This window comes from Engraulis encrasicolus, chromosome 17, assembly GCF_034702125.1.
Source record: "Engraulis encrasicolus isolate BLACKSEA-1 chromosome 17, IST_EnEncr_1.0, whole genome shotgun sequence".
Taxonomy (NCBI): domain Eukaryota; kingdom Metazoa; phylum Chordata; class Actinopteri; order Clupeiformes; family Engraulidae; genus Engraulis; species Engraulis encrasicolus.
Genome location: NC_085873.1, coordinates 14,133,100 through 14,156,300, shown reverse-complemented (window position 1 = coordinate 14,156,300; position 23,201 = coordinate 14,133,100). Strand labels below are relative to the sequence as shown.

General features: G+C 43.2%; 1 protein-coding gene across 3 annotated transcripts in view; it reads left to right on the top strand.

Annotated features, from left to right (window-relative positions):
• The window catches only part of wu:fj29h11 (uncharacterized), a 128,728-nt gene that overhangs the window by 34,857 nt on the left and 70,670 nt on the right, over positions 1 to 23,201 (top strand). For 2 of the 3 annotated variants that reach the window (XM_063221798.1, XM_063221797.1), the window contains exons 23-32: positions 304 to 427; positions 2,431 to 2,734; positions 5,179 to 5,326; positions 6,810 to 6,990; positions 10,856 to 11,036; positions 11,309 to 11,435; positions 14,544 to 14,663; positions 19,475 to 19,658; positions 20,323 to 20,435; positions 22,148 to 22,301. In XM_063221798.1, the coding sequence (XP_063077868.1) occupies positions 304 to 427; positions 2,431 to 2,734; positions 5,179 to 5,326; positions 6,810 to 6,990; positions 10,856 to 11,036; positions 11,309 to 11,435; positions 14,544 to 14,663; positions 19,475 to 19,658; positions 20,323 to 20,435; positions 22,148 to 22,301 (1,636 nt within the window). The remainder of the gene's footprint in view (positions 1 to 303; positions 428 to 2,430; positions 2,735 to 5,178; positions 5,327 to 6,809; positions 6,991 to 10,855; positions 11,037 to 11,308; positions 11,436 to 14,543; positions 14,664 to 19,474; positions 19,659 to 20,322; positions 20,436 to 22,147; positions 22,302 to 23,201) is intronic. The other variant, XM_063221796.1, reaches the window with a different exon arrangement.

Below are 23,201 nucleotides of genomic sequence, written 5' to 3'. Positions count from 1 at the left end.
TATATTACATTACACTTAGCTGAAACTTTTTTTCCAAAGCGACTTAGTTATTTTACAGGGTATTTGTTACAGTCCCTGGAGCAGTGTGGGGTTAGGTGCCTTGTGGAAAGGCTACTCAGCCATAGAGTGTGGTAGGGAATGAGAAGGTAGGATTCGAACCTGCAACTCTCTGGCCTAAAGCCCATCTCCTTAGGCACTAGGACACAGCTGCCTATCTGGCCTGCATTTATCATCCTTTCCTTATTAAGATGATCCACTATGGAAGATCAGTAATCCACTGTCTCTAATATTGCATATCTTCAGCAGGCTGTCATGACTAATGGTGTGGCCAGTGGCGGGGAATCAGAGGCCAGCTCATCTGATGACGATGACAAAGAGGAGGAACGCGTGGAACTACCTGACATATTCGCTGGCCTCGATGACACAGGTTAGATGGCATGACTTTACTGTATACTGTTACTACTACTTTGGGTGACTTTTTGTGGCTAAAACAAACTCATTTAGGTACAGGGTATTCGTTACAGTCCCTGGATAAATGTGGGATTTGTTGCAATGCTCAAGGGCACTTTAACCATGAAAGAAATCGTCGGGAGGTCACACACATTGTTCCTACTGCAAAGGATGGGATTTAAACCTATAAGCTGTCGATTCCAAGACCAACTCCCTTACCATTAGACTACATCTGGTAGAGAAAATGCAGCTCCTAACGCAGCCTATTTGACATTTGAGTTAGTGGTCTAACGGTGTTAATTTTGTCAGCTTTTTTTTATTTAGTCGTAGTCTTGGTCACAATGACTAAAATCAATTTTAGTCTTAGTCATATTTTAGTCATTGCCTTCCCAATTTAGTCTTAGTCTTAGTCTAAATGACGAAAATCAATTTTAGTCTTAGTCATTTTAGTCAACACTGTACATAACAGAACTTCTCCACATACTGCTTCTCTTTTTAACATATATCATTGACTGTACAGAATAAACCTTCTCCGCACACTGCTTCTATTTTTAACATATATCACACTGTACATAATAAAACTTCTTCACACACTGTTTCTCTTTTTCTCTATTTTATTTAACACCAGTGTTAATTTCGTCAGCTTTTTAAAATTTAGTCTTAGTCTTTGTCACAATGATGAAAATCAATTTTAGTCTTAGTCATATTTTAGTCATTGCCTTCCCAATTTAGTCTTAGTCTTAGTCTAAATGATGAAAATCAAAAAAGGACATTGACGAAATATTTTAGTCATAGTCATGGTTGACGAAATTAACATTGCCGTCCATTCGTCAGTTTGATGCAAGCCGTACCAACGCATTCAATTAATTTTCAATGAAATGTGGCAGATCGTCGTTACCGGACTCGCAAAGCTTGTTGGGATTCTGGCATGGCGAGCGTGGGTCCGGTGGCACGTCAAAAAGTTGAGCTCTCCCGAAAGTTATGCATATAGCCACGGCTGACGGACTGCGTTACCCAATGACTGTTGAGCACATGAAGATGTCCCATGATACCTGTGGTCATCACAAAGGTGCATTTCCCTCCGTAAAAGTAGATTTTTGACATCTATCGAACTTTTGTATGTACAAAATATAGACTACCAGCATCTATGATGCATGTGCTTATGATGCCTGGGTTCAAATGATTATGTTCGATTTCAACCATAAGCATAACAACACGAGGTCAAGCTGTGTGTGAAAAAAACACGTGTCGAGGTCGGTAAGAGCATATTGAACTGTAATTTAGGGGCAGTTGGTTTGCTATATCGATAAAAACAGTAAGAAATGTAGATTGATATACTTTCTGTATATAACTCCCGGGCCGCGCGAGCTGTAGTAGCAGTGCGTCAACACTGGGGTATCCAATACGTCGAGCTGCGATAACGTACCGCTATAATGGATGGCCAGCCTAACTCAAGTTAGGGGTGTAAATCACAGCCTTCATGACGATACGATACGGTATCGATTTCTTAAACCAGGGATTCGATTTTTTTCCGATACGTAAGAATTCCCCACGATACGATGCGATTCGGTTCGATTCGATTTTTTCCAATTACTTTTCCACTACCATTGTATTATGGAGCTAGGGCATTGCACAGGGGCCAGCGATTCGATTATTTTCGATTCTTAATAATGCCCCACGATACGATGCGATTCGATTAAATTGCTGGCCGATACTTCGATACATTTCGATTTTATTTACATCCCTAATTCAAGTAGAGTATCAAGTTTAGTAGTTGAGTAGACTTGCTCTTCCCAGAATCATTTGGAAGATTTCAGTTGATTCCTCCTTTCATAACTTTAACAGTCCATGGAAGAAGCTGCATCAACCAACCTGCTTCAACAGCCAAACTTAACAATTAGTTTTGTGCTTGTTAAAAAAAGAATGCCCTCCCACCATTCACAAGTGTGTTGCGCTGTTCTCCCAACCTCCCTCTCCCAGACTACAGCGAGAGTGACTACTCCGCCAGTGTGGACGAGTGCGACAGTGCGGAGGAACCAATCTCAGATCAGCCCAGCGACCTCAGTGGAGAAGAGGAGGAGGGGGAGGAGGACGATGATGATGATGAGGAGGAGAAGGAGAAGGATGAGGCCTCTGCTGATCTGAGTGCAGCCCAGCCAGATGACACACCAGCAGCAGACAAGGAGAAGGAGGAAGATGATAATGATGATGAAAAGGCGGATGATGCGGAGGAGCCTGCAGTGCCTCAGCTCAGCCCCCAGAGAGCCGTCATTGAGGACATCAGGTTAGTTAGTATGCTGGTCAATTATGTTTGTTTGGTTTTTTTTTTATGGGTGGGGGTGGGGTGGGGGGGGGGGGGGGGGGGGGGGGGGGGGGGGTAGGGGGGCGCTCACAACTCTGTGATGCTTTCCCCTCAATACATTGCAGTAGGCCAAGTAGTTGGGGATATCAATTACTTGTCTATATTAGACTCCCTTGTCACCAAAAAGATTTGCTTCAACATTATGGAAAGGGGCTTGTGTTAAGGGATATTTGTATCTTTGGATGAGGATTGCCTTGGCCACCACATGGGAGATCAAATGAACCTTTTTTCAGGCTGACCAGAATGGTTCCCGTTCCCGCACCAGATACAGTTGGAACACAACCACTCGCGTTCATACAAAGCTCTGAACTTTCCTGCACGTGACACATCGCTAACCAGCTTTAGGGTTCCTGAACGCTCAGACTTTAGCCGTGAACACTTCCGGCCGGTTCGAGATCAGGTGCGGGAATGGGCAACAGCACGATTCTCAGTCGGCCTGAACGTGTCTTTAGAGGTCAGGTCTGAGGGGTCTGTTCAGGACTTAGCTGTGGCGGCATTCATGGACATGGGGTTGAAGAGTCATACTCAAGGTTAAAAGGTCAGCTGATCACTTGCTCAACTCCACACATCCGACAGATGCGCTGGGGAGGGGGTTAGGTTCACGGCTTCCAATCTGTACTCGGGCAGGTGGACGAAGGAAGGCCTGGGTTAGTTACCATTATGGGTGGGTGGGAGACATAAGGGACAGATTCCTAAACTGCCACTCTGAGTGCGCACAGCATTCAGAGCTCTGATTTTTAAACAGTTGATAAATTCTAAATTCTGTAAGGATGCACCGATACAGTATCGGCCCTGATGCCTGCCCATTATACTCATACTCGCCAAACACTTACCAGTCACCGATACTGAAATTACACGAAACAAGGCGAAACAGCATGGAAGAAGTGTTATTCTATTTAATTCAATGTGCAAACTGTGACATGCTCGAGCCAATGTTTGTGTGTGCGTGCTCAATGTGACTTAAGGATGTTCAATCGACAAATGTATGAGGGCGTACCACCCTTATTTTCCAGTTAAAAGCCGCTGTATTTATTTCCATTGTATATTGAGGGTAAAAGTATCGATATAGGTACACTGCATCGGCGAGTACATAAAATGAATGTAGGCATACTCGTATTCTCCTTGTATACCAAGAGTTGGAATGCTTGAATTTTTTCGAATCATATTCCCCAATCTACCACATTCCTCTCAGAGTGCCCGACTGAGTTTATGAACCCACTCATCAGGTCACAGGCTTCCCACTCCCCACTAGGGCTGGGTAAAATAATCGATTCAATCGATAATCGATCAATATCATTTAAAATTCACATAATCGATTCACAGGGCACAAAATCGATTTTTTTGGTTCTTTTTCTTTTTGTTCTTTTTGTTTAATTTAGGGCTATGGAAAATACCCAATAGGTATTAGTCAATTAGGCCTAGGCCTACTTATTACAAATTAGCAATCTGTTAACACTGTCAAGCCACAGCCCTTTGACATTTATATATAAAAATAGGCAACAGTATCTTTTGGGGGAAATCCTGGCACCAAGAAGGGAACAGATTGAATCGATTCGGAGTGAATCGAATCGAATCGAATTGAATCGTGATTAATCGATTCAAAGCCCTAAGAATCGAAATCGAATCGATACAGGAACATGACTGTGATACCCAGCCCTACTCCCCACAGTAGCAGGTGGTTCGTACAGGACTTGGGGGGTCAAAGGCTAACTGGTTTAATTCACGTAGGAGGCTCTGTTCCCTCCCCACGCTTACGGACACTGAAGAGTTACAAGGTCACGGGTTCGAGTCTTCACAGCAGTGTGTGGGTGTTGGGGCACTAGCAGTCAAAGGGGTACCAAGCTAAAATTGTAGCAGTGAGGGTCGCGTTCAACTTCTAAAGTAAATGAATAACTGGGTGCAAGTAAAAAGGACGGCAAACTTAAAAAGGGCCAAAGCACGTCTGTTTATGGTCATGGTGGAATATTAAATAATATAAAATCATGTTCTTCTCCATTGAAATTGACCAGGCTGAAATTCATACACAGCAGTAGGTAGGTGTTTGTAAGTAATATCTCCGTCCTGACTAAAGTGTTTTCCTGTTCACCATTGTCACACTTGATGGAAAACGTTTGGGTGACGTGAGAGAGACTCTGGGCTGTAGTGTACGCAACGCAATATCACAGTGAAAAATCAGGTTCAGTTTTTTTCACAAGTCATCCATCCAGTGCATAAACAGATGTAGTTGCGTCATTGATTTGTTTAAAAATTGGATATATGAATGAAATGGAAAAAAATTTAAATCTCAATATTGTGTCCATTCTCACCATTCACAATTTTATTGTTGTTGTTTCCTGTGTGCGTGTGCTTGTGTGTGTGCCCTGTAGGAGAAGTGATTTCGGCGTGGGTGTGGAGCTGAATGAGGAGGGCCAGCGGCTGATGCAGGTGCACCAGGAGAGACTGGGCCGCAGCCTACAGAGACTCTCAACAGAACTATACAGCAAGGACACACACTTTGTACTCGAGCTCATTCAGGTACTGTGCGTGAGTGCGTGAGAGACTTGCCCGCAGTCTATAGTGACTCAACAGATCTTTACAGCAAAGACACACACTTCCTACTCGAGCACATTCAGGGTCTGTGTCTGTCTGTGTGTGTGTGTGTGTGTGTGTGTGTGCGTGTGCGTGTGCGTGTGCGTGTGTGTGTGTGTGTGTGTGTGTGCGTGAGTGCGTGGAGAGACTGGGCCGCAGTCTATAGCGACTCAACAGAACTTTACAGCAAAGACACACACTTCCTACTCGAGCACATTCAGGGTCTGTGTCTGTCTGTATGAGAGACTTGCCCGCAGTCTATAGCGACTCAACAGAACTTAACAGCAAAGACACACACTTCCTACTCGAGCACATTCAGTGTGTGTGTGCGTGCGTGCGCCTTCTTAGTGGAGGCTAGTGGAGCCCAGTGTAGGATATTGGGTTATTACTTAACAGTCTTGCATGTAATAATCGCTTTCCTCCCCCGTGTTCATGTACTGCGTTTGACCCGAGTGAGTCATTTGGGAAATTAGGACAGTGATTGTGATGGCTGGTGTTGAATAACGACTAACGTCAATGGGATGACAAACATTGCGTTGTTTGGGTTTCTCTCCTGTTGTTTTGGCTGCGCTGGATGCTTTGTGCGCCAGAAGCATTTTAAATTAATGGCATTTAACTAAATCCTTTTTCTTTGTGTGGTGTTGCTGTGTGTTGCGTCTGGATTAGTCTGCATCATCCACTCTTGCTCTCTATTTGAAATAAATTAAATTAATAACTGCTGAAGAATTTGTCCTCTTTTTAACTGATATGTCGCCCATAATGTTGTCTGCGTTGCAGTATTTTGAGCACAACTGTTGCCTTACACTGCTAATTCAACCTTCACACTCTGCTCTTACTGGTGCAATGTGTAATGAAGATTGACCACCAGGCTGTTCCACTTTAGCCACAACACTTCCCACACTAAAATGACAGGTGTTTCAGTTTCCTTGTCCAACCCCTGTATGTGTAGCTGTGTCTAGGATGGCGCACGTGTGCACTTCAGGCACTAGGGGTATTTCTCAAACCCTTTGTCTCAGATGGCGCACTTGAGAACTTTGGGCACTATGTTTCAGTGCTTAGGACGCTTTCGCTGACATTTTTCGATAATTCAGTGCACTGAAAGCGCCCGGATGATGCCCTAACAATGGCTAAAAAATGTGATGCTTGAACAATGGACTCTTGAACAATGCACACAGTAAACGGTCGCTATATTGATAATGAAGCTGAAGAAACGTGGCGTCCACCCATAAGACTATGGGTCCACCCATAAGATTCAATTGTAATTGCTAGCTTTTAACTAGAAGTAGTATCAGCATACTTAGAGAACAGATGAAAGGTATATTTCAATCATTTAACTGAAGGAGAAGTGTAAAATCAGAAATCCGAAATTCCAGAAATGGTACAGTACTGCTTTAATGGTATCCTAACTTTTTTTTTCCCCTCTATGCAGAACGCCGATGACAACAGCTACCCCTCAGGCGATGGTTCTCAGCAGCCGTCTCTGGCCTTTGTGATCGAGAAGGATTGCATCACCATCCTGAATAACGAGAGCGGCTTCCAGGAGAGAAACATCAGGGCCATCTGTGATGTGGGCCGCAGCACCAAGGGCAAACACACCATCGGGTACATAGGTACGGAAAATACACACGCACACACACCTTACACACACTTACTTACCCACACACACCTGGGAATACATAGCACCAAGGGGGAACACACAATCGGATACGGTATAGAATAAAACACACAAACACTGGACAAACACACACACACCAATACACACAGGTAAACACACACCTCTGAATACTTGGCACCAAGGGGAAATACACCATCAGATGCATAGGGTAGGTAACACAGACACCTGTGAATACACATTACCAAGGGCAAACACACCATTCAGGTATATAGCCTAGGTAACACACACACACACACACACACACACACACACACACACACACACACACACACACACACACACACCTGTGAATACATACAGGTAAACAAATGCACACCTGTGAATATAAAATGTCAGGGTCATCTGCGATGTGGGCTGCACAGGATAAATGCTAATGTGTATAATACACCTGTGATGCACTTTTATTTTATTTTGTATTTTCTTAATTGTTTGGGGTAGTTGACTTCAAAGTGCTTCACTTGTTTAGGTGTTCCTCGTGTTGCCTTAGCGCCAGTGTTTACACAAAGATGAAAGGGAGATAATGTCAGGCATTTTATGGAATAGTTGCCTAGAGAAAAATGACCTCATGGAGATCGGGATGTTTTAGCCTTGTGTTTTGGTTGTGTTCTTAGTTCACTGTTGCTGAGAAGAAATTTTACAGTCTCACAGATTTTTCCTGTGAACTCCTGCCATGATGCGTTAATGCATTAAGTAACCAGTTCCCCCCCATCTCCGCTTTCCTTTCAACTCTCCTCCCTCTGTCTCTCTCCATCGCTTTTCCCCTCCACCCCACCATCAGTTCCTCTCTTTTACCATTCTCTTCATCCAAGTTTCATCTTTGTATCTCTCTCTCTCTCTCTCTCTCTCTCTCTCTCTCTCTCTCTCTCTCTCTCTCTCTCTCTCTCTCTCTCTCTCTCTCCCTCTCTCTCTCTCTCTCCCTCCCTCCCTCTCTCTCCAAGGTCTTATATAAAAAAGAAATGTATTTCGTATAAGCTACAACCATGCTTTTGCTATTTAATGGCCAGTGGCCCAGGCCTTTGAAAGTGTCATGCCTGCATTGGGAGTTTGGTGACGCTCAGGGTAGTCTGCTCTTTGATGTGTAACATCTAAGGGGTTCCCGTGGGACTGTCAATGATATGGATGACGCCATGTGTTAAAAGGTTTTTTTTTTTTGTTTTTTTGTTTTTTTTTTACGGAAAAGTTTTTTTCTCTTTTTCATCTCTTACTCTCTGTCTGCATCTTCCTGTCATCCTCTTCTTCTTTCATTGCGCTCATCTCACTAACCCTCTCTCTCTTTCTTCCTCTCACTCTCTTTTGCTCTCGCTTTCAAGACCCTTCTCTCTGTCTCTCTCCCTCTCTCTCTCTCCCTCTCTCTCCCTCTCTCTCTCTCTCTCTCTCTCTCTCTCTCTCTCTCTCTCTCTCTCTCTCTCTCTCTCTCAAATTCAAATTCTCTCTCTCCCTCTCCCTCTCTCTCTCTCTCTCTCTCTCTCTCTCTCTCTCTCTCTCTCAGCTTCTCTTCTCTTTCCTTAATTATTTCATTTTGCCCCCCGCCCTCTCTATTCCCCCATCTGCGGCGTCTTCTGCATTCTGCGTAAAGTCTGTCTGAGACGAAGCAGATGTCCTTGTGAAGCTCCCTGTGTGTGTGTTTGCCAGTTTATGCAGCCCATTCATAAACTCCTGCAATGCGCATGTGTGTGTGTTCGCGCGTTTGTGTGTCTCGGTCTCTAACTGCATCTGTGTGTGTCTGTGTGTCTGTCTGTCTGTCTGTCTGTCTGTCTGTCTGTCTGTCTGTAAATGTCTCGACTGTCAGTGTCTGTCTGTCTGTCTGTCTGTCTGTCTGTCTGTCTGTCTGTCTGTCTGTAAATGTCTCGACTGTCAGTGTCTGTCTGTCTGTCTGTCTGTCTGTAAATGTCTCGACTGTCAGTGTCTGTCTGTCTGCAAATGTCTCGACTGTCAGTGTCTGTCTGGCTAAGCTTATGTGAGTCTCTCTCTTTCTCTCTCTGAGCTTGGGAGAGTGTATGTGCTGAAAGTGCAGCCTATGTGAAGCCGGTGTGTGTCTGTGAGTGTGTTTGTGTATCCACATTAGATAACCTTCACACTAATTATTCAGCCTCAGATGAGCAGGTGGTCTGGGACGGTTGTCTCCACAAACACACACACACACCTCATTTGCAAGACAATGCCGCATACTGTGTGTGTGTGTGTGTGTGTGTTTCTGAGTGTGTTCGTGTGCGCAACTCTGTCCTTGCCTCTGAATCAACGATAAATGAAATGTACTTTCTCTTCAGGAGAAAGCTCCAAGGCTTCGGATTCAAGTGTTTTAATGATGTATTCATATCATACCTTTTGGGCTAATCTAAGTGTTTGTTTAACAGACCCGGGCATATACAGCTCCAGGCCTTTTTATTAGAATACCATGAAAAAGTTGATTTATTTCCATAATTCCATCAATAATGTTAAACTGTCATGGGTTGTAGATTCATGGCCCAGTTTTTTAACTATTCCAATCATTATTTTTTTTTCCTTTTTATATACCTTGGCCTTCCAGCTCAAAAAACCCATGAATTGGGGAATTCGCATTATTAGAATATTGTTATAAAATCACATTTTTCTTCATCAAAATTCGGGTCACATTATATCAGTTGAAATTTGGTACTTTCTACATAACATGCAATGGTCAATACTTGGTTAGGACATTCTCTGTCTTCATAATGGCCATGATGCGTTTAACATTGAAGTCAATGGAAAAACAGTGCATGGCAGTTATGGAAGCCCAGATATCCTTGATGCTTTGCTGTCAGCTGTTCTTGTTTGTTGACCTGGTACCCCACACTTCACTCTTCAATATACCCTGTAGATTTCCATGCCACGTTTTGGCGCTAACTCACCAGTTTAATTCTAAATAACCAGAAATGAATCCCCATTGAAAATGAATGGGGTTTAATTTCTGTTGAGTTAGAATTAAACTGGTGAGTTAACACCAAAACGTGGCATGGAAATCTTCGGGTATATTGAAGAGGGAAGTGTGGGACACCAGGTCAGCTATACAAAAACAGCTGACGGCAAAGCATCAAGGATATCTGGCCTTCCATTACTCCCATGCACTGTTTCTGCCATTGACTTCAATGTTAAACGCATCATGGCCGTTATTATTAATAATATTAAGACAGAGAGTCCTAACCAAGTATTGAACATTGCATGTTGTGTAGAAATTACCAAAGTTCAACTGATTTGATGTGCACTGATGTGAAACAAATTTTGATGAAGAAAATTGTGATTTTATTACAATATTCTAATGATGTGAATTCCTTAATTCATGGTTTTTTTGAGCTGGAAGACCAAAATGTGTAAAAATAAACAATTTAATGATTGGAATAGTTAAAAAACTGGGCCATGAATCTACAATCCATGACAGTTTAACATTATTAATGGAATTATGGAAATAAATCAACTTTTTCATGGTATTCTAATAAAAAGGCCTTGAGCTGTATAAGGGCATCGGCTTCAAGTCATATTCTCCTTCTTGACCTCCTCATATTCTCCCCATGCCTGCTACGTTTACAGCTCCTTGTGTCCCAACTGAAACTGTTGTTTCTTTTATTTGATTTGACTTATGGACTACTGTGTGAAAGTGTTTGTCCCTCTATCATAGTCCCTGCCGTGGAGTAACGGTAGGGCACTGGGTTACACTCTCTCTCCCCACTCATGTCCCGTCTCTCCTCCACTGTCCTGTTGAAAATAAAGGCAAATAAAGCCCTACATTTTAGAATAAAAAAATTAAAAAGACCCTCCACTTAAATCTCCTCTTGTCGCCTCCTCAGGCCAGAAGGGCATTGGCTTCAAGTCGGTCTTCAAGGTAACGGACCGTCCGGAGATCCACTCTAATGACTTCCACCTGTGCTTCGACAAGACCAGCGGCCCCATGGGATACATCCTGCCCCACTGGGTCCAGGACGAGGACCAGCGCCCCCTCACCGCCGCCCCAGAGATCGGCAGCAAGAGGTGACCTCCCCACTCTCTAATGCATTGCACTTAGCTAACGCTTAGCTAAAGCGACTTCATTGTTTATAGGGTATTTATTGGCTACAGTCCCTGGAGCAATGAGGGGTAAGGTGCCTTGCTCAAGGGCACTTCAGCCGTGGATGTAGGTTTTAGAGAGAGTTGCGCGTTGAGAAGTGGTTGGATTTGTGATCACTCATGAAAAATGGGAATAGCTAGCTTTCACTTAAATAGTGTTCCTCTTCCCTCTTTGGTTGTTTTTATCGTCTTTTTAGCTGGACCACGAAGATCCTGCTGCCCCTGCGCTCGGAGAGCCTGCAGACCAAGAACCTGTTCAGGGACGTGCACCCCTCCCTCCTGCTCTTCCTGCATCGCCTGCGATCTATCACCATCTACAACCAGGTGAAACACACACACACACACACACACACACACACACACACACACACACACACACACACACACACACACACACACACACACACACACACACACACACACACACACACACACACACACACACACACTCCACTGCCCGATCCATCACCATCTACAACCAGATGACACGCACACACACACGCGCACACACAGCACACACACTCACACACACTCACACACACTCACACACACTCACACACACACACACACACTCTCTCTCACACACACTCACTCCATTGCCCGATCAATCACCATCTACAACCAGGTACCTGTCCCATAAATACCACTCTATACCTTGAAGATGGAATTCTTGCCAGTAGCGGACCTTCCACAGCTACCATTGTGGTGCCCTGATGAGATTCCCAACAATAGTTGGCCAATGACATTGTCTGAAGATCGGCAGGAAGAAGAGCCATAACATCGCCCATCTATGGAAAAATGCCACCAATTGGCGATCCTGATTGGCTCATTCGTTCAGAAATGATTCTGACTTTCACAAGCCTCAGATGGTGCAAATGGTTCGGTTATGATCACAAGGAACCGAAGGAGACAAAGTTGAATATGTGAGATACCTGTTGGTTCCTTGATGTAGTAGTCTAGACAGGCTTCAATATGAAGTGGGGTAATATGGGGTAATTGGGGAAGATGTATTGTGATAATTGTTCGCCATATCGCTCTATTTTACCTCTCCCCCAGTAATGGTCCTTCATATTTGGGTCAATGGTGTTTTTTGGGGCTCAGATGTCAAGTGATAAAACCACAGCTAAATAGTGGCATAGCTGTGGTTGCAGTACCCTGACGTGTGCTTCCCCTGAAGCAACATTGACCCATTTGTTGAACATCCCATTGCCTTGTTATGATCATTAATCTCACGGTGCTGTTGTTGTTGCCACATGTGCCACCTGTGTTCTATTCTGGTTTTGGTATTGTGGCTATTTGGCACACCTTAGAGTGTGTTCTATCTGGAGGGCTTGTAGAGCTGAGCCAGCACATTTCTACAAGATAAATGGCTGCAGCCTAAGCGACAACATTGTTCTGTTCTTTCCAACTTGTGTCATTGTGTGTGAACTTCTAGTATGTTTAGAACAACCTTTAGTATGTAAGCAAATCAGTGGCACACACATTTTGGAATGTGATATGACATCAATTAATCCCTATGCCCAAGGCTCATCATTGTTACTGTACAAAGATGCTAAGCATTTTAAACTAACTTTAAACTTTACATATTCACATGACGGCCATTCCAATATTCTCGAAATGAATGACGGCAATGCTTTATCACTAGCTGCCGTAGCTGTGTGTGTGTGTGTGTGTGTGTGTGTGTGTGTGTGTGTGTGTGTGTGTGTGTGTGTGTGTGTGTGTGTGTGTGTGTGTGTGTGTGTGTGTGTGTGTGTGTGTGTGTGTGTGTGTGTGTGTGTGTGTGTGTGTGTGTGTGTGTGTGTTCGTGTGTGTTCGTGTGTGTGTGTGTGTGTGTGTGTGTGTGTTGACCTTGAGTCTCACCTGTCGTCTGAATTGATCTTTTATGGTGACATTCAGACAGAGGGGTGTCTGATGTCGATGTAGAAATAAATAATGTAGTGTGTGAACTGTTTGATGTGTGCCTTGAGAAGCGTACGAAATCTATAATAATCATAATAAACATGGCAAACTGGCATTATCATAACTCTGAGCAATAGGCTGATATGATTTTTAAAAATTCTATAAATTCATCGTTACTCTGAGTTAATCAATGTTACATATAGCTGTGGTGATCTGTGTGCCAATTTGCTGTCAAACTGAACTGGCATCATCAGAATAAAAGTCAGTATTTTCCAGTTTATCATAACTAATGTTTAGTCATTGAGTGCGTATACATGCAGTTCAGTATCCCGAATATGATCGGGATATTAAGTATCCCGAATTTGCGTTTGCACATATAAACACTTCAGTATCCCGAATAAGCCCTTATTCGGGATACTGAGAAATCGGGATATGCTAGGTGGAGTTCTCCGAAAGAAGCCGGGATACTGACGCATGTATACACCTTATCCCGAATACAGGGGCTTCCCATGGAACGCTGTTGCTGGTATCCAGGCTACACGCATTTGAAGAGAATTCTATAACGGCCAAGAATGTAGACTGGGATGCAACGTTCTGTGCGCATATAAACACATTATCCCGAATATGATCAAAACTGGGATATGCCTCATATTCGGGATACTGAACTGCATGTAAACGCACTCATAGCTAATGTTTTAGTTTAGGGTCCCAAAACATGGCCAAACCCCATTTTGTAAGATGGCAACACCCTTTGAGGGGGGCCTGTCTTGTTGTCTGGCCCAGGGGCCCATGAAATCATAATCCGTCCCTGGCTACAATTAGGACTTTCTACTCCCACCTTTTTTTTTTTTTTCGCTCGCTTTTCGGCTCAATTGACCCTTCCTCAAAAAAAAAGTTGTAGTAAAAGAAATCCTGGTTGGAACAGACTTTTTTGCCCCTACTTTATCACAACAAATGCTTACCATTCATTGCTGGTGTGGGTGCTGTTTTGACATGAGCCTAGTGTTTGCTGACTGTGTGTCTGACCTTTGACCTGTGACCTGTGTGTCTGACCTCCAGTCGGAGGGGCGCCTGGTGACAATAAAATAACAAATCTACATATCAGTGAGATGTCTACTCTACGTACTGTAAAGGCAGAGGATGCGCCAAATCTGTAACACAGGTGCTGGACCAAACAGAAGATAACTGAAATGAAATGATTCAAGGTTTTGAATTGCACTTTGACTTTGGTGAAGCACTGAGCGTCTGAAACATTGTGGCATAAACTCTTTTGGAAGCGGACCATTGTGTTGCTGACCGTTCATGCCATCAAAGTGGCATCATTAGATTTAAAAAGAGTCATTATATCAGAATATCAAAGATAACTATCAGACAGATCAGTTAATAGTTACCATATCAGACCAGAGTTCTATCATTTTGTCGACTCAGAACTAACACTTTTCAGAGTCATGATTATTTTTTGTTGTTTTGACGTGAGCCTGTTGTGTGCTGACTGTGATTCTGTGTGACCCTTGACGTCTGTGTGACCTTTAGACGGAGGGTCGCGTGGTGACGATGAGTCGTCAGGACCTGAGCCACAACATACTGGAGGTGACGCACACCCACGGCCTGGAGAGATGGCTGGTAGTCAAAAGCCTGCTGCACCCCAACAAGGCAAGATGCGCACGCACGCACGCACGCGCGCACACACACACACACACACACACACACACACACACACACACACACACACACACACACACACACACACACACACACACACACACACACACACACACACCTGCTGTACCCCAACAAGGCAAGATGCTGACCACACACACACTTTCAGAATCCACCAATGACATTTGCAATGGACAGGATTGAGGTGCACATACAGACATGTTCAGACTGAAGTTTATGGTAACTAGATTGCATTCTCACGGAAAATGCTGGAAGCATGCTTGCCTTTTGGGGCAGAGATGAGCAGTTTTATTTTTGATATCTCTATCCCTAAATTAAAAACAAACTATTATTGAGAAAACAAAGCTAAAAGAAATGTTGGAAAAAATCCATCCACCCAGTCAGAAGTTATGGGCCAAACAATTCAGCCATCGTGGATTCAGCCATCTTGAAAGTGTTGTAGCTCCACGTTGTGGGGATATACTAAATGACATACATGGTATTTTAAGTTGGCTAAGGAACACTGAATATGATATCATTTTGAAAATCAACATGGGTCCGTGTGGGATTCGAACTCCCAACCTCCATATCTGTAATCCAGCACCTTTGCCATTGATACTAAATGACATACATGGTATTTTAAGTTGGCTAAGGAACACTGCATATGACAATTTTGAAAATCAACATGGGTCTGAGTGGGATTCGAACTCCCAACCTCCATATCTGTAATCCAACACCTTTGCCGTTGATACTAAATGACATGCATGGTATTTTAAGTTGGCTAAGGAAGGAATACTGCATATGATATAATTTTGAAAATCAACATGGGTCCGAGCGGGATTCGAACTCTCAACCTCCATATCTCTAATGCAGCACTTTCACCATTGAGACAAGCAGCTGGCTGTTATAAAAATTCCAGCAAGACAATATCAGGCGGTGTTCATACATACCTGGGTATTTTGATATACGCAGACCTTCCCCTTCGGTTGTGTCTTTCGTTCACAAACAAACAAAGGTTTTCCCTCTATAAACGAAGCTCCAAAAAAACTCCGGCAAAAGTGGAGATTTTTTAAAATCTCCAGTTAGCGTTTGTATATAAACAGAGATAAACGGAGACTTGAATGGCACTCTACTTACGGCGCACAGGCTTAACATATTTATGACAGCTCTCAACAGCATATTTATGCGTATTTGCCTTTGATGTGAACGAAAATATTTTGCTAAGCGTAGAGAAGGAAAATGTTCGTTTATCAGAATACCCATACGTATAAACAGCACCTCAGATTGCATTGAAGAGCTGAACAATAGACTTCTAGAACTGTAGTTGCAGGTGCTCGTTAAGAATAGAATGTTGAGAGAAAGTGACAGTTGAGATGGAACCCTATATTGGCTGCACCTGTTCTGATTGACTGTATGACAGTTAGTATGTTGCTCTAAGGCAGAGGGCAGAATCAAAAACAGTTTCTATGTCTTTAGCTTGTTACTGTTAAAAAACTAAAAAGAATTGGCACATGAAAGTGTGGATGTTTTATGAACAAAAAAAGCTTCCTGCACTCTTATCCCTAGAGCAGGGGTGTCAAACATACGGCCCGCGGGCCGCATCCGGCCCGCCAGAGGATTCCATCCGGCCCGGATGTAAAAAAATAAAAAAAATAAAAATAACTTTTTTTTTTTTTTTTTTTAATTAAATAACCGAAATGCGCAATTACGGCCCTCGGGGCAAAATCGAGACCTGCATAACATTAACCCAATGGTCCCTCTGTTGCACTGTATTTATGTAGTAAAGTGCACATTACACTTCTATTATAAATAGTGAATTTGTACTGTAACAGACATTTGATAAAGCTCATATATTATAGACCTCATATATAGATGCTAATGCTTCTTATTCATATTGTACTGGTATTGGTTGTAATTAAATAATAAATATAATTGGATTTGTATTGTTCCTATTAAGCTCAAACTAGAAACGGGATGTTAGAATGCGTGAAAATGCAGGAAATTACATATAAGAAATATAAATTTTTTTTGGGGAAAACCCCCAGAACCCCTGCCAAAATGAACTGTCCCATATTTAATTAATTGACTGTTGGCAATGAATGAATGAAGTCAAGGAAATTTTGCATAGGATTATTAGTATTGCATTGCTTTCTACATATTCAACACATTTAAAAACGTGATAGTACTGAACACTAATCCTCTGCTTTACGTTTTTTTTTTTTTTTGCGATGATGTTACTAATGCGGCCCGCTTGAGGTCCACATGGGTTGTATGCGGCCCCCGGACCAAAATGAGTTTGACAGCCCTAGAGGGATGGAGTGCCTGCACGAATGTTCCGTCCATTGTTTTCAATGGGACCCAAATTTGCACAAAATCGCCAAAACCGGAAAAAAGACAAGAGACACGGATACGCTATATCAGTACAAATGATCTCCAAGGCGAGCCGCTCGTTTTAGTGTTTGAACGGTGTCTTTATCTCGAAAGGCCTAGGAGGAGATCCATTTTCTATTTTTACTGCATTGCACAAGAAAGCAGCAAAGCAAGCAAGCATAAACGTACTTAGAGATTACTAGAATCGGGCCTTGCTCTGCAAGATACATGATGTCATTGACACAAGATAACATTTTTTGCACAACTCATCTACTGACAGTGTTTCAGGAAACAAACTTAAAGCCACAAAACGAATGTGAACAGTCTACAGCCCAACATCCCTTTATAATTATGGAGAGTAACGATATGAAAAGACACTTTCCCCCTTCTGCTGTGTGGTATGTCTTTCCCCTTTGCCATGTCTTTCACAACTCTCGTCATCGTCTCCTGAGGTCGGCATTATGTAATCGCTCTGCAGCTTGCCCCACCTCTTCCCTCCTCCTTTTCCTTCTCCCTCCCTCCCTCCATCTGCGCTTTCTCTTTATCTCCATCTCTCTCCCTGTCACCCTCCCGCTCTCTCTAAATCTCATTCTCTCACCCTCTGATATGCTTGCTTACGCTTTCTCCCGCTCTCGCTTTTGCGCTCTCTCTCTCTCTCTCTCTCTCTCTCTCTCTCTCTCTCTCTCTCTCTCTCTCTCTCTCTCTCTCTCTCTCTCTCTCTCTCTCTTGCTCTCTCTCTGATGTGCTCCAGACAGCCATGTGTGATGTGATGGCTTATTAGTGAAGGTGTAGTGCTGCAATGTCTGTGGCCTGAAGGCTTTCGGCACGTAGTCTCCCCTCTCCCCCCTCCACACATGTCTGGTCTCTCCTCCCTCTACTCGTCTCTCCCGTCTCTCCCCTCCTGTCGGTGTCAGTGTTCTATTCAGCCCTGTATGGTTTAGTAACAGCATAGCAGGTGGGGAGGAAAGAGGAAATTGCAGAAGGCAAGAGAAGAAATGGAGACAGAAACCAGACAAATGCGCCCTTGCAAGTGGTGTCACTGTTCTCTCTCTCTCTCTCTCTCTCTCTCTCTCTCTCTCTCTCTCTCTCTCTCTCTCTCTCTCTCTCTCTCTCTCTCTCTCTCTCTCCCTCTCTCTCTCTCTCTCATCACTACTCTTTTCTTGTATACTGTAATGGTGTTCTGTGTCTTTTCTTTTTTGCCTTTCATCCAGTTGCCACTTTTAGGTCTTGTCAAGTGTTGAGGGATACCATCTCATTAGCGCTGGTTTGATTAAGTCACACGTTAAAAAGGGGAGGCCTGTTGGGAGAGATGCAGGCTTTTCCCATTGCAGTCACCCCGATAGGACTGGCAGACAGGCTGCCCCTCATGCTATATCCGGAAGGTCTTTCAGGAAAGTCCTACATAGGACATCCCAGGAGTTTCTTCTAATGGGAACTTCCTGCATAGAGGACATCCCATATCCTCTTATAGACACTTGTGTGAAAGTTTCCATCAGAGGAGAGGGGATGTCCTCAAAACGTGCAGACCATGGAAATCGACCTCTCAAACCACGTTCACACACGTTGCTGCTATTTATATGATATATAGATGATACTAGCTTCTCACTCACGCCTAGTCGCCACTTGCTCATGGAACGTTCACTAAACATTCCTGCGGCTTTAACTGCCAATGCACAGGCAAGAAGTACCGAAGTGCATTCCAATTGGTTACTTGTTTACTGGCCTCGCTCGAAGTTAACAATCCTTGCCAACTCGCCTCCTCGTCTTGCAGGAACACAGACATTCTTGACTTAAGTCGCTGAGCGAGTAACTAGCAGCGACGTGTGTGAACAAGGCTTTAGTTTTAACCCATGCCATGTGACAGCATGTGTCTTGAGTCGTGCCTGGCTAGCAGTATGGCTGGATGGAGCCATGCTAAGTCATGTGGAAGGACGAAGGCTGCAAATTACATTGCATTACATATTGTTACATTACAGCTAACAGCTAACGCTTTCATCCAAAGCGACTCAAAGTTATATACAGGGAGGGTGTAGGTTACAGTCCCTGGAGCATTAGGTGCTTTGCTTAAGGGTTCTTCAGCCATGGAGTGTGGAAGGGTGTGATTTGAACACTGCAACCCTCTGATCTAAAGCCCATCTCCTTAACCATTAGCATATGGCTGCCCCCAAATCAGCCACATCAACACTGTAGCTGCTAGGCCATCCTTTTACTATAAGTATTATAATTTTTATTATTATTATTATTATTATTATTATTATTATTATTAATAATAATAATACATTTTATTTGTAGTGCCTCTCAAGTTACCAAAGGACACTACAGCGCAGAATGTTAAAATAGCAAGATAAAAGTTAAAATGGCAAGGATAACAACTGTACAATATTATCATTACCTAAACCCCTTCCCCCTCCTTTCTTCTTCTGATTTCCCCTCAGATCAAGGAGGAGGTGGAGTCTACAGAGTTGGCGATGGCCTTCTGCCTGAGCGACACCTCTTCCTCCTCTTCCACTTCCTTCTCCTCTTCCTCATCCTCGCTGGGCGTTCCTCTTCAGCCCCGTCAGCAGAGCGTCTTCGCCTTCCTGCCCCTCCGCAGCTTCGGATTCCGATTCATCATCCAAGGTCAGAGGTCACTGACTCTGTAGGGCAAAGGTCATGTGCAGATGTTGTTTACAAACCTAAATCAACATCTTAAAAAAATCTGCAAACTGAGAACTTCATTGGATTAAACTCTATTCTCTGTCTCTTTGTCTTTCTGTAATGTTTCAAACTTTTGCTACTTATAGATGTTGTTTACAAACATGCAAAAAAAAGCCTAATTCTTCTATTAAATGAATGATTAATCACCATCAGGAGTGTGATGTTTTGAACATGATATTCAAGACATGTTCAGAGTGGCTACTGTCACTGCAGATAAATGCTTTTGGTTCAGTCACTACTCACTACTATTTATTTATTTACTTAAAAAGCCAGATGCGTGCTCAATGAAAGTAGTTGATGTGAATGGCATGCCTTTCCAAGTGATGCATTCTTATGTTTTACTGTAGGTTTTTTTTGTTTTGTTTTTTTCATCACATTAATCATATTAATGCTATATTAGGGGAGCTGGTGCACTGACCTCTCCTGAAGTCTAATTTGTGCAGAATGTGCAGAAACTGATACAAACCATTCACAATGGACGCTTGTATTTTAGTACTGCTACTGTTACTCGACTCTACTCTAATAGTGTTCTTTTCTCCTCCATCACATCCCTCTTCTTCTCCTGATTCGGTGATGTTCACCGCAGGTGACTTTGACATCCCATCGTCTCGTGAGGACGTGGACCGGGACAGCTCCTGGAACCAGTGGCTGCGCTCCAACCTGCCCCAGCTCTTCATGCAGGCCATGGACGTCTTCATGGTGAGGACGCAGTGTTTCCCACAGAAATTTTGGAAACTATGGGGGCAGCCGGGATTTTTTTTTTGTAAGGGGGGGGGGGTGTCTTTTCACGGGCCTTTTTGGGGGTGGGGGGGTTCGGGGGGTTATTCACGCAGTGTAAATGCAAAATGGCAAAGCAATGAGTACAGTATGACATTGGCGCATGGAGAAACTATAGGCCTACGCCTACATTTCAGCCATTTATATTTTGAGAAATAAGGCTACATAATACACATGCAGGGGTCTATGTAATGAAAAAAATAATAAAACAAAATAGGAGCAGAGATAAGAATTTAAAGGGACACTGTGCAGGAAATGGTCAAAAAAGGTACTGCAACTATGCTGCTTATTGAAATTGGGCTGCCTAATGCCAAATTTGATCTTTACATGAAAGTTTATTAAGTATTAAACAAATATTTTCTAGTATGGTCCAAGTACAGTCATTTTTGCAGCTAAAAATGGCTATTTTTGGAAATTCAAAATGGCGGACCATGGAGAAGATCCTACTTTTCATGTATGAAAAGTGCAATTTTTCCTGTCACAATGAATACTTAGAATTTGATGCTGGTGGTAAGTATTCATGAAAAAGGTAACATTAGTGAATGGGCTGCATGAATTCTGGAAATAAACAACTAAAAATCTCACACAGTGAGAATTTAAGATTGCTGTGAAATTGTTAACGCATAAACAAAAAGGGTCTAAGAGGGTAGGCTATGCCTTTTCCCCACACACACATAGGCGTACTGGGTGCTGGTCACAGGGTCAGTTTTTCAAAATTCCTCCCAGTAAAAGGGCTGAACAACATATTACACATTTATGTCTATATTCACATTCATTACACATTCATTTCTATATGCAGCCCGATGTCTCCTCTGCCTTGTCAATGAAGGCCTGTCACCTAACTCATTACAACTGTAAAACAAAGCCTGGGGAGTGTTAGTAAACTCATCCCAACTGTCCCTTCTCGGAATTTGTTTAATTGCTCCCAAACCCAAGTTAACTTCAACAACTTGACAAGGCTTTTGAGCCTTCTCTCTTTCAAGCACTTGTGGTTTTCTCTATAGGATGTAGGCCTATTTACTCCAGGAGGAAAATGCGAAGGAAATCGTAATTGAAATCGCTTTTAACAAACACGGAAATCGTAAAAAAAAAAAAAAAAAAAAATTAAAAAAAAAAAAAAAAAATTTTTTTTTTTTTTTTTTTTTTTTTTTTACATTTTCTATGGCGGCCAAATTTAAACTATGGCGGGCCGCCATAGTTTCCTCAATGTATGGGAAACACTGGGACGTAGCCCCATAAGCTAAATAGCTTAGCATTTCCTATTCCTTATGGAAATGGGAGGACCTCTCTTTCTCCAGCTAGTTTGAACCTCCATGTTGTTAACAACTAGAATGAAAGCGATGCTGTACCATTTCTGGAATTAAGCTCATTTTTCACCTCCCCTTGAGTTAAATGATTGCGTTCTATATTTCCCTTGCACTTACAGCCTGCCAGTTTTCTGAGTCTGACAGCGCAGACTTTACATCGTCTGTTGATGCTACTTCTAGTGACAGAGTTTCTTCTGCTCTTTCGTCCATTCTCTCAATTATTTATCTGAAGGAGAGGTGTAAAATGATCTTATTTCCAGTAATAGCACATTATCACTTTTATTCCTGTTCCACATTCTCCATTCGGTTGTCCTTCCCCCTCTGCAGAAGCACCCAGACTTCAGTGGTCTGAAGGGCCTGTGCCACTTCCTGCAGTACGTGCCTCTTCCTGATGAGATTCAGGACTTCTTCAAGCCGGTGGCCAGCCAGATCCTGCAGCTCCTCAGAGGCCGAGCCTGCCTGCCAGCCAAGCCTGGACCAGGTACGCTAGATTCTGATTCAGTCGCGTATTCCTGCCAAGCCAAAACCAGGTACTCTAGTACTGTTCAGTCAGCCAAGCACTCCTCCCAATCCAGTCTCCTCAGAGGCAAAGTCTGCCTCCTTGCCAGGCCAGGACCAGGTACGCTGCAGGCAGTCAGAATGGATTCACAATTGTTGCTTCGCAGCTGGACAGGCTGGTATCACAGAAGTATGATGGATTTGGAGTTGAATTGCTTTGTTTTGGTATTCCCTTTATTTTTGGAGCAGTGTTAAATAGTTCAAGTCGTTATTAATTCACTTCTGTCAAACCAGGTCAAGGTACTGTGAAGTCGGTTGAGCACTCTTAATAAACCAGGCCAATGGTACAGTGTACTCAGTCACGCGTGCAAAACCAGGCAGCAATACCGTGCAGTCAGTCAGATGTTGACATGCCACGCCACGCCAAGGTGCAGCACAGTCGCCCGCTCACTCATGCGGACACGTGCTGTGCCGTCTACGGGGACCAGAGGGCTATTTAAAGCCTGACCCGCAGAGCGGATCCTGCTGCGATTGTAACATTTGCTTTGAATTATACATACTGAAGAGTGGGAGGTTTTGCTTGGCCTGGATGTTTGCTGAGACTTATTTGGTCGGACATGCTGCTGACAAATGCACTGTGAGATCTCTAGCTGGTTAGCATGGGTCAGCTCAGGATACCTGATTTCACTGAGAATAGAAGCATTAACATTTGTGTGTTGTATTGCGTGTGTTTTTAGCTTTGTCTTAAATGTAAGATCTTAAATACAAGCCTGTTTTACCCTCTGTTAAATTGCACAATTGAGAAAGAACATCTTTCTCACAAGAGAATGCAACTCTGCTTCCAAATCTGTATGAGGACAACAAGGGGAAAGAGTGCAAAATG